The 12,462-nt window shown below is 34.6% G+C and overlaps 1 protein-coding gene and 1 pseudogene across 1 annotated transcript; one reads left to right on the top strand and one right to left on the bottom strand.

Moving 5' to 3' along the window:
• The first annotated feature begins 4,717 nt into the window (after positions 1 to 4,717).
• On the top strand, positions 4,718 to 5,724 carry LOC147274077 (brassinosteroid-responsive RING protein 1 pseudogene; annotated as a pseudogene).
• A 2,755-nt stretch (positions 5,725 to 8,479) lies between these two features.
• LOC147274076 (uncharacterized) lies at positions 8,480 to 12,340 on the bottom strand. The gene is made up of 8 exons (XM_086227396.1): positions 12,061 to 12,340; positions 11,946 to 11,967; positions 10,857 to 10,913; positions 10,688 to 10,769; positions 9,464 to 9,559; positions 9,179 to 9,303; positions 9,080 to 9,098; positions 8,480 to 8,951 (listed from the first exon to the last, which is right to left on the bottom strand). Exons 1-8 carry the CDS (start codon positions 12,158 to 12,160, stop codon positions 8,712 to 8,714), a joined length of 741 nt encoding a protein of 246 aa, XP_086083522.1. The 5' UTR covers positions 12,161 to 12,340; the 3' UTR covers positions 8,480 to 8,711.
• Between the last annotated feature and the right edge of the window lie 122 nt (positions 12,341 to 12,462).

Raw genomic sequence — 12,462 nt, 5'->3', positions numbered from 1 at the left:
GGGCCAAAATGCCAGTTAGCTCACCTAGTGAATTGGGTTTCTCCCTAATGAAGTTGGCATTGTTTATAATAATTAAACTTTAAACTAAGACCTTGAGCTTTTAGAGCTAGCTATATATTAAGGTTCATTAAACATGCAAATTGGTAATTACCTGAAATATTTAAAAAGTTGAAACGTGCATGAAAAGTGAAGCTAGCTAGCAATATCAAACGATCGAACGCTTTTATATATGCCGAAAGAACTCACCAAATTCATTTCAATTATTGGTTTTGATTCTCAAAAGCCCCTTTTCCATCATGAAGTTGCAAAACAAAAGCATCCCTAAGAATGGAAAGGGCATGCAATTTGAACTCGAATACGTACGTGATCATATATATCATAAACTGTGTATACATACAATTACGTGCAAATTAATCACGCATATTAGATAAATTGCAATATTTTTGTATATATTTATGAAAGTTCAGATATGAGAAGTTTGAATTTACAGTTCACCCTTACCAATAAGGGCAATGAAAAACCCTCTTAAATTGTGAAATTTTTTTGTAGCGAACTTTTGTTTCTAGGAAAAAATTTAAGACGTGTATAAAAGTATTAAGATAAAAAGTCATGAATATATAAAAGATTTAGATTTTCTACTCTACTTATTTTTTATATGAGGAAATTACAGATTTAGTCCACTTATTTTATACCTAGTTTTATTTTGATCCACAATCTTTTTTAAGTTATGTTTTGGTTCACTAATATATTGTTCCACTAGTTCAATAAATATATATATTAGCTTTGGTCCACTAATATATTGTTTTCTCAAATTTGACATGTTTTTTACCCTATCAAATCTCACCAAAATTCTGCAAATATATACTTATTTTAAAGTTATGCATCTCCTCTTTACAATTATACAAAGATCATTCAAATCAAAGTTCTAAAACTCAAGATAATTAACCCCAAAGTAGGTCACTCAAAACATGTAATAATTTTTTATAGAAAATTTTTCAGATTTTTCAAACTCCACCCCAACTTCAATTGGTTCCAAATTGGTTCTTATAACTAAGAAATGATGAAATACAATTTATATTTTAATTATAATTTAAGCTACAACTCAAATGATTTAAAATCATAAACTCCAGAAGTGAAATTTTGATCTGAATCTTTATTGAACAAGTAGAATAATTAGTGGATTAAAATATAATTTAAAAAAAATTATGAACCAAAATTAAACTAAGTATAAAATAAGTGAAATAAATTTAAAGGTTAAAAATAATAAAGAAAGAGAGAGAGTGAGAAGAGAGACGGTGAGCAAGCAATGTGATGAAGGGCATGGATGCAATGCAAAGACAAAGAATGAGACAAAGGAGGGGAGGGAGCAGAGGTGGTGACTTGGTGTTGGGGTGAGTGTGAGTGTGTGAGTGTGTGAGTTGGCCCCTACCACCACACCGGCCTCTAATCTATAGAGTCACTTCTCGTGTATGAATAATGAGTCAATGGCCATGGATTGATGGAGTTCGTATGGCATTGTGTGGTCTGTGTGTGTGTGTGTGTGTTATATACTATGGGTTGGGCCAGTTGTGTCGTGGCTGCATCAGACACATGTCAGAGTCAGTTTGGCAGATATATATATAAGCTAGACTTCTCCTCGGCACAGTGCACACACATGACACACCCCCACCCACTTAGGCTCATATGTTGCCACGCTTCCTACCTCCTCTGCTTCCAGCCCATCCTGCTTGCCTGGTTGGGCAGGGCTCACACCCCCAACACCCTTTGTCAGACTCTTTGTCCTCTCTCTCTCTCTCTCTCTCTCTCTCTCTCTCTCTCTCTCTCTCTCTCTCTCGAGCTTTTCTTCACTTCATAAATGATTGGCCCCCTCCAAGCAATTAACATATTTGTGGCTCGGACATGTAATCAACAATCCACTGCTATTTCGTAGGCAAAATTTCTGTTTCACACAATCACACATTATTATTCACAAAACCATTTTTCCTCCCAAGAGTTTCACCCAAAGGTTCTTTAACTAAGTCGGGTATTTCGGGTAATTCAATTTGACAATATAAAATGTATTAATTGAGATTTACTATCTAATAACATTAGTTTTATGTTGTTAGACTGTTTAATAAAAAAAATATTTGTATAGATATATGACTTTAAGATAAATTTTGAATGTTTGCAGTCACCCATAATTAAGCATATTAAGTCAATCTTAATATTTATAGTTTTGTAAAAGTTTCAATCTACAACGTATGAGTTTATAGCTTGTTACATATTTTTTTACTATTGTGCTATCCTTGACAAATGAATTTAACCCAAAAATTGAGAAATGCTCATTCTCGTTCGTGTGCATTTTGTGTGTGTGTGTGTGGAGTTGGAGAGAGAGAGAGAGAAGTGATGGGTGCCTCAACCTTGTCTCAAATCAAATGCATAGGGCCATTTGATGTGTTAGTGGTGCCCCCATTTACCACTCTATTTAAGATGGGACAGTGACACCATGATTTGTCAATGGCACTAAATATCACCACTTAGTCACGAGTCATGAATACTAACCAGCTTTCTTATTCCCTTATCCATCATTTGATTTGTTGTTTCTCAATGCCTACTCTGTTTTCGGGGGATTTCCAATGACTGGTACAAACTATTTGTCCCACTTCTCATGTCTAGGGCATTTCAACACCATGGCCCTCTTTCTCTTTTTAGCCCATTATCCATCTCCTAATAATTAATCATATGTCTTAATTTTTTCAAGGAGCGAAACCTAATTGATGAGTCCAACCACGAATTGTCAATTCACATACATCAAACATATCAATATTTTTATTAACTTAGCCACTTAAATTGTCTAACTGATTTCAAGTTTTACTAATAGGCCTCAACTTTAGAATGTATAATCTAATTTTGTATATATAACTTGATAATTTCTCACAAAATCGACGTGAAATTATAAACATGATTCTAAGTTCAGCTAGATTTTTCAACAACATCACGACCCATCAACTCATGTTAATAGTTTTTAGTCATTGCCAATTTGCCATGTACTAGCATATACTACAAGTCTATAATATAGAGCAAGAAAAATGGTTTAATAATATATCACTAACTTTGTTTTCAAGGGACCATAATCTTTGTCATACATACTTAACTACTTTTGATTTCATAGGTTGAAATTCAACCTATAAACCCTATCGATAACTTTGATACTTGGCAGTCAGATAAGCCACCAAGATTAGCTGTTTCCAATAAAATTGTATACCAACTATGGACCGCAAATGTTTGATGGAATGCCTCATTCAAATCGTAGGATTTGTGACTCTTCTGCAATCATAAAAGGTAGTAGGTAGTACGTAGTGCTTTGTTCCTTGTATTGAAGGCCTTGATGATGTTTAATTTTCTATATAGTATATTTATATTATTCGTATCCCAAGATTTCTCTATGTATCCTCAAATAATTTCACTTCGTTCGAAAATTGATTCCTAAGACTAATATAAGGTGTTGGCTCTCACTATGTTCGAGGAGGGGAAAGATTCAAAGGAAAAAACAAAACAATACAACATAGAGGAGGATGGCTCTAGTTTTGAGCTTATGATCAATTGGAATACTACGGGATCTGTTTGGTATTTTATTCAAAAATTATTTTTTATTTTTAAAAACAAAAAAATAAGTTTTAGTTAAGAAAACGTGTTTGGTAGATCATTTTTAAAAATAATTTTTTAAAAAAAAATTCAAAAACATGCATCTTTTTTAAAATGATAAGACATCATTTTTCTCTTTTTTTTTTTACACTTACTTTTTTATTAAATGTCATTATTTTTTTAATTTAAAAATTATTTTCAAATTTCATACCAAACATGTTTTCAAATTTTTAAAATTAATTTTGAAAACTCACATTTAAAAAAAAAATCTTAATTTTTGAAAAAAAAATTTAAGTAGAATACCAAACGGGCCCTACACTTCCACCCTTAAAAAATTAACTCAAATACTTTGACTCAATTTATTCTTCTCTTGTTATTTGCAAAATATACTTACTTTGCATTTTGCATGGAGACATAATTTAATTTCCCCATATCTAATTCAATCCTTTTACTAATGATTTTTTTTTTCTTCTTATGAGAGTCCTATGTATTTCAACTCTATCCACAAATCATGATATTAATCATTTTTTCCTAATAAAATTCTACCCGACTCGTTAATAGCTAATATGCATGAGACACGAGCTGGGTTATAAATATATATATATATAGGTGATCAAGACGTAGAGTTTGAATCATTAAAATATAAACGGTTTTTATTATTGAAAGTAATTAAGGGATGTTTAATTAGATGAGCGTAAAATTGTTCGTTTTATGATGATTGAATGATTATTTTTGTATATCATTTTTTCTACTAAATGTATAAAAATGCCATGAATATTATATTTGTTTGAATAATGACCCACACGTAAATTTGAGATTGTGAGAACTGAGAATGAATCTTTAGTTATATCTCATCAAATGACTAATTCCATTTTTTTAGGTGATTAATGATTAACTGTGGCGTATGGGTAAAAAGTTTTAGGACTCTCTCTCTCTCAAATAATATACAATTTGGCTGTCATTTTCAACAAAGTTGGAGGCCATTAATGTCATTCAAACACAGTGTCAACTCTCTCTCTCTCTCTCTCTCCAGGTTCATCCATGGCTCTATATAAGCCCTCCTCTTTCACATACACACCCTCTTTCTCTCTCTACAAAACCCAAATACACAAACCCCTCCACACCTCCAAAGCTTCATAACCAGATTCCAATTAGCTCAACCTCAAGCCTCTTCAACACCACCATGGGCTTCCCAGTGGGCTACACAGAGCTTCTCCTCCCAAAACTCTTCCTCCACACCCTCTCTCTTCTGGGTCTCATCCGAAAGCTCATCTCCGCCCTCTTCTCCCTTCTGGGTCTCCAAGATTTCATCGAACCCGACAATGCCTGGTCGGACCACCACCACCAAACCGCCACCCGAATCCCCGAGTTCCACTCCGTCTCCGCCGTGCTGATCCGCGAACACCTGCCTGTAGTGAAGTTCTCGGACCTGGTCGACCCGCCCGAGTCCTGCGCCGTGTGCCTGTACGAGTTCGAGGGCGAGGACGAGATCCGACGGCTGACGAATTGCCGCCACATCTTCCACAAAGGGTGCGTGGACCGGTGGGTCGGGTACGACCAGAAAACGTGCCCGCTTTGTCGGACCCCCTTCATACCCGACGATATGCAGGGAGCTTTCAACGAGAGGCTTTGGGCCGCTGCTGGGATCCCCGATTTTTACGGCGATTATTCTCATACTGCTGCTTATGATTTGTAGCACCAAAATTCTAAGACTTTTTCTTTTTCTTTTCTTTTTTTAATTTATTTTAAAAAACAGACTTTAGAGTTTTCAAGGTTTAGAAAAACGAGAATCGAACTCTTGTCTTGTCGTGTGCATGTGGAGTCGAAATCTCGTTATAGGAGTAACTACTAAGGATAAGAGTTTTACCATGGGACCAGAGAACTATGGGTGAGCACACAATCGAACTATTGTTGTAAGTGTAAAGCTAAGTATTCAGCCTTGTAAAAAGGGTTCGAAGTTGGTGTTAATGTGTAAATATAGGATATTATGGGATAAAGGAAAAGAAAGGGAAATGAGAATTGAGGCTAAATGGGTTGATTTTGTAAAGTTTTTTTTTTTTTTTTTTTTAATGGGGAAAATGAGAATTTGGGATGATGGCAATTTTTGTGTTCTAAATTATAACTCAGATTTTGAAGGGTTAGGATTTGATTTTAATGCATGATTATTATTGGCTAAGTTGAAGATTGTATTAGTGGCATGTGAATGCAATTAAATGGGGTTTTGGCATATATTGTAAGGTTGGCCATTAAGTCATTGTTTCTATTATGAAATGGAGCGTGACGATGTCTGTTGGTGGCTTAGCATTGGACAAAATTCTGGTCATTTATTTTTTGCTGGATGACAAAATTCTGGTCATGGAAGACATATATGGATGTCTTTGCAATCCTTAAGCTTTTGAAAATAACCAAAATCAAATGAGATCTTATAAAAAAAAGTGGGGTAGAGACCGAGCAAGCTTTTTAACTTTTAGATGGGTGGAGGTAACTGCACTATGTGCATGAAAAATACCACAAAATTGGAGAACTTGAGTAATTTATTTATATAATATCTATGATATCATTTCATCAGACATCAGGGGTTTTCTTAAAAGAATATCCATGTTTCCGGGAATCATTATCCTTTTTGTTTCCTGGGAATATCCCAACCTCGAATTTATTATATATACAAGTGCATATTTTTATAGTGAAATAGTTTATATATATATGCTACCTTTGTATAAACTTTGCCGGCATTTACAAATTTATTATTTTATTATTTGAAATATTAATTCTTTAGAACATTTATATATAGTGTGGATAACCTCATCAATGGATCGATCGATCAATGGGCGGGTTGTATTTCAATTGTAAGAAGTAGAGAGTAATTCAAAACTTGAGTGTTATAATGATGAACGAGTTTATAAATACTGTTAACAGTTTTAGAGATAGATTATTTATCATTTTATCCATAATTCAATACTCCATTTCTATTGCAAATGGTTGTTTGGCCGGGTGAAAACGACACACTTACACACATATTTAACATTGAATAGTAAGATGAAGTTATTGAATTGCAAGACTCACGTTTTGACTCATAAGCCATAAGGGTGTGGAATGTGTTGCTGGTGCCACGAGGCAGGTAGAAAAGGCAACGCGTATGCTTAAATTTTCAACAAACAAAGCCCACGGAGCAAACAAACCAATCTAAAATTGATGATATTTTCTTTCTTTAATTTGAAATACATAATGCTTCTAGATGTAGAATTTCTAATTTTTTTTTTTTTTTTTTTTTAAAGCCCCGTTTGTTTTTTTCCTTTGGCTCATCCCCACAAATACAATTCCTAATGCAACACATCACTTTCTTCAAACTACTGAGGAGAAAAAATTCAATAAAAATAAAGAACTATTGGGAAAACATGCCCCATTTTCAAATCCATTATTCTAGAATCAAAAGAACATTTTACATTCCAAACTTTCGTGGGTGGGCCTATTTGGAAGTAGTTTTTGAAGTATTAAAATTGATCAAAAACGTTTTTGATAGTATTATATAGAAATAAATGAAAATGCATTTTGGTCTTATTTTTAATGCATTCTCGAGAAGTTTCGAAGTGCATTGATAGAGAATACTTAGAATATAAAATTTATGTTCCTCTAACCAAAATACTACTTACAAACGTGTTTTGTACTGAAGCACTCTCAAACAAACTCATAATTTCTTGTATGCTTTATTTGATGTAGAAAATTTGAATGGATTACTTCTGAATATAGAATTGGACTGGATTATTTCGACAGAATAAGTTAAGTACTATGCTGTGTTTAGTGTAGCATAACTCTAAAAAAATGGACTGGTTAAATAATGTTGTATTCTAAGAAATAAGCATAATAGTCTAAGCTTATCTCTTGAAGTAGTTTGACATGTTCTTCACATTTATCGTATCTGTACAAACATGGTTCAATCACATACCTCATTTGCATTAGGCTCGCAGCCTTGCCTTGCACAACTGCACACAATTAAATAAAATGCAAAAATATAGATGAATTTAAGTCTGGTCCATGCATATGTATGGTATTTTATTTTCTTGGAACAGAGGTAGCTTACACGACAACTAATTTGATTAGTTGACAATGAAACCAAAACGTAAAAAACTTGATTTGAAAACTGTCAAAAAGTGAATATAATTAAACATATACGTACGGCGGCTGGGGCCTCAACTGTGCCACTTCCTAGTCTTGATCTTTCTTCTTTGTAGAATTTTGTCTAGATTCTAGATACAGCGTTGGTTCAAGGAAATTTCGAGGTTGGATTAAGAGTAAAACTTAGGTACGACGAGTGTTGACCCAATATTTCAAAATTATATTAAAGAATAAGAATTGAGGTATTATACATAAATCTTCTTTATGTCTCTGTCTCTCATCACGTGTTATAATAAATAAAAACAGAAAACGTATATACTCGTAGTAATAAACATGTTGTCCTCTGTATTAAGGGTCACGATGCAGTTACACGTATTGCATGAGATAAAAGCTTGAATATGGCTGGTTGGGTAGCTGCACCAGCATGCTTTAGCAAATTAGTTGGGGCGTGATTAAGATTGAGTTACCACCTCCTAACCTCCTTGGGTAGGTAAAAAATTCAGATGGGTTGGTAGGCTTTCTCTTTCATTTTTTCACCTAGTAGATTTTGTTTTTTTGAGTAAAAATGTTCACTTGTTAGACAAACAATCTGACATGTTAAAATATTTATTAAGAGAATAGATCAGAGTCTATTTGTTTCACATTCGGGTATCAAATGAGATAACAAGTCCGGGATAGCATAAGACAAATAAATTGACATAATATTTTCATGTACTTGTAAAAATCCACACAACCACCCATAAAACTGAAAGAAATCAATATGAGAGATGGCCAAGAAGATAGTAGTATTAATGTTTTACGTTTTGGACGCTTTAATTGACAAGAATGAAAACGCAAAGCACAAAAAATGAATTACTATATCCGTCAACCCTCTAGCAAGTAAAATCCAACAAGTGCCAAAGTTGATACACAATTTGGGACTTCACAGCGACGTTACTTGCAAACCAACATGTACCACGGATTGCAAATGAAAATCACCTAGAATAGCCAGAAGGTGGGTAACCACTGGGAGGATAACCAGGTGCTGGATAGCCTTGAGCCTGTGGAGCAGGTGGATAACCGTAGGGTTGCCCGTATGTGGGTTGAGCTGCATACCCAACCGAGGGAGGAACTTGCTGATCAATGCGAGACATCTGCTGAAACTGAGGCACTGCCATCGCAGGTTGTGGCCCAAACACTCCATCACGTTTGTCCATTTCAATCTTGTGTTGTGTCTGCAAATATAACCCAAGTCTGGAATCAGCTGACAATGAAGTTCATTTGAAGTTTTGTTCTACCTTCACATTTTCGAGTCTTAAAAATGAATTGTAAGAAAAAAGAAGAAAAAAAACCAGTTCCTTACCTGCATGCATGCACAGACCCTGCAAAAGAAAGCAAATGTAAAGTCAGTATCTTCCAATACACTTGTCTGAGAATGTTCAACGGGAAAAAGAGAACTTACGTGCAATAGACCATATCGGCCAAACAATTCAGTAACTGAGATGCCTGTGAGATTTCATCACTTCCAACAATCATTGCAACTATGGAAAAGATACATGCAATTTGCTGTAGGCAGACCATGAAACCCTGAAAACAAGAGAAAACATGACAGTGTTACTTAAAATTACTTATTAGAAAGCACAATGGAGCCTTGCTATAAAGATTGCCAAACTGGGAAACTGTGTGTGTGTGTGTGTGTGTGTGCAAGTGAGTGATTGAAAGAGAGAGAGAGAGAGAGAGAGAGTACAATGATGCAATTATCGCATTGTGTTGTCTGTATGTTAAATTCATCTTGCAACAAAAAGCGGGTTGAGGCCACTGAATTGCCAAAGCACAGGAAGACCTGGAACATCAAGCACAATAAGAAAATTAAAAACTGAGAAGAAGTCATGGAATTGCATATGGGAAACTCCATGACCTAAAAGCCCTGCTTAAACTATAGCATAGAGGTGCTACTATGGAAATCCCTATGCCTCCCAGGAACTTAATAAACCGAAACACATGCATCAAGAGACTAGCAGGTGATGCAATAACAACTTGTGTATAAAAAAATAAAAAAATCCACTATAGAAGCCCAAGACTAAACCCATTGGCCCAAGTCAAACAAGGCCTTTTGGGTCCAAAGAGAAATGTCCATGGTAGAGTTAGTCCATTTAGGTAATTTTCAATGCCAACAGTTGAAAGAAAGATTCAAAGAGTCAGTCTAAGATGTTATTTAGGAGTTAGTCTAATAGTCAATGTCAAGAGTTATTAGGAGTCAATGTATTTGGGTTTTAGAAAAACCTAATGCCTTGTGAATTTTTTTTTTTCTCTTTTAAGAGTCTTCTACTATTTAATTATTCGTTTAGTATTTCTCTACTACTTAATGAGTCGTTTAGTATTTTCTACTATTTAATGAATCTTTTTTAGTATTTCTATGGGTCTCTAGGGGTTCTACTTGAAATTTATGATAACGTATCTCTTGTAAAACAAATCAGATTTTGGATGAATGAAAGTTAAAGCAACCCTAAATCTTCTTTCTCTCTAGAACCCTTGATTACTAACATTTCTGTCATTTAAAAGCTCATCGTGATCATAGCCAACACTCACCTTGTGTTATCCTACATAGCTGAACTTGATGCATTTTTCTTTGCACATCCAAATGAAAATCTAGCCATGTCCAGAAGCATAAATTAGCTAATCAAGTTCCTAGGAGACAAGGACTCTCTCTATGTTTTCTTTTCGTCAACGGCCTATCTGGATTTAGGGGCCTTCAGAAATACTTAACTCATCCATAGTTGTTAAATCATTAGCTATCTGTGTGTCTTCTGTATATCAAAGGCATGACCCTAAGAAACTTTTATGAGCATTGTAAAATCTACTTGACAGAAGGGAAAAACATTATCACATTAAAGATTTATCATGTTAAATCAAGTATTTGAAGATGGCACATACTAAAAAAACAACAAAAACAAATTTAAATACACTCTACCTCAGTGGCCAGGCAAAATTCAGGGCAACGACTTTCCCCACACCTACCACTACAGGGCATATAACCAGCACAGCATACATATCTACAACAAACGAAAGCACAACAATCAGAAAAAAAGGCGATATTAGTTCATGTTAGAGTTTGAAGGAAACTCAGACATATAACTTACCTTGACATGTCATTGTAAAGAGCCCGTTTGCGGAGCATGTAAGATGCACATGGCGCACTACAGGGAAACAAAAGTACATTAGACGCACTATAATGGGAGGCAAATTCAATCCATGATCAAATAGGTAAAATCTTCATAAATAGCGAGAAATTAAAAGCCAGATTCAAAGTTAATAACCCAAATAAATAAAATAAATGGAGAATGGTGGGAGTCGATGCAAGGAAAAAAAAAAAAAGACGATAACAAGACAATGCACAAGTACAAAGGCACTGCAGCACACATCATAATTAACTTGAGGTCTAAACAGTATTCTAACTAAATAAACAAAATATATTATGGACAATAGTGTATTGGGGTTGCTTTACTCTACTCTGTATTCTTTAGCATCCAATGCAGATCTATACAAATAAGGTGTCCTTGTAGAACTCAAGCCACACTACACACTACACATGGTAATAGGGTAGGGAAAATTTATGTGGCGGTTGGGCAATTCTTTTCTATCCTGCCTATATAAAACACATTTATGGTTTGGTTCTTTTTTTATGTAAGTAAATAAAATTAATTTGGAACAAAAAAAAAAAGACCTACAAGAGGCATAATTTTGACATTACAATGAGAAATCCAGTAAAACAAGAGAACATTAAACATTTCAAAGAAAGCATCCAGTATACATTGAGCAGACAAAAATTGATATCAGTTTAAAACTGAATTCTCTTTTTCCTCAATTTCAAAATCTCCAATTACTCTACACGTTTTAACAACATCCCAAAATTACATTCTAGAGCTTAAGGCTTGAAAAAAAAAAAAAAAAAAGTATGTCTGTAATTTATTTGTACTTGTCTCAACATAATTTTGTTTCTCATAATCAAGTACTTAATTTCCTGAATATTAAAAGAGAGAATTAAACAAATATTTAAAAAGCTTCTTGAAGTCAACGAATGTGAGAGCAAGTCAACGAAGGTAAAGAGAATAATAAAAAACAGAATACGAAGAGAAATAGTGGAATTTACAACGAAGTCAGATCTATGAACAAGCAAAGCAAAAAATTGAAGAATTAAAAAGCAAGCGAGACAGATCGAGACCGCTTACCAAAACGCCGCGAAGCAGCAATCTGCAACAAACATTCAAAGCCTATCAGACACTGAATCAGATGTATGTATGTATGTGTATGTGTGTGTGAGAGAGATAGAGAGAGAGAGATTACAGCGAGTGTCGGCCTGAATGGTGCCCATGAGGTCGGAGTGCCAGAGATTGCGGTAGTTCTGGCGGGACTGCAGCTTGTCCATGTTCTCCTGCGACGCCATGGCCGTCGTGGTTTCGAAGCGAACTCACAGAGAAATCGAAGAAGACGAAGAAGAAGAGGAACGAGTAGCGAAGCCGAGGCTCTACGAATAAAAAGAAAAATGAAGAAGAAGATCTCAAAGAGAAAAAGCCAATGCGAAAAACGAAAATTTCATAGTCTTGGGGAGAGACTTTGGAAAAGTGAGGGAAAATTATTTAATAAATAAATAAAATAAAAGGGTTACCGCGTAATAATTAATTAATCGCGTAGAATTTGGAAATCGCAATTTCGATGAAGCCGATGTAAGCGGAAAATAAATTTAAT

This window comes from Dryas octopetala, chromosome 9, assembly GCF_963921425.1.
Source record: "Dryas octopetala chromosome 9, drDryOcto1.1, whole genome shotgun sequence".
Lineage (NCBI taxonomy): Eukaryota > Viridiplantae > Streptophyta > Magnoliopsida > Rosales > Rosaceae > Dryas > Dryas octopetala.
This window is presented reverse-complemented; position numbering and strand designations above follow the sequence as displayed.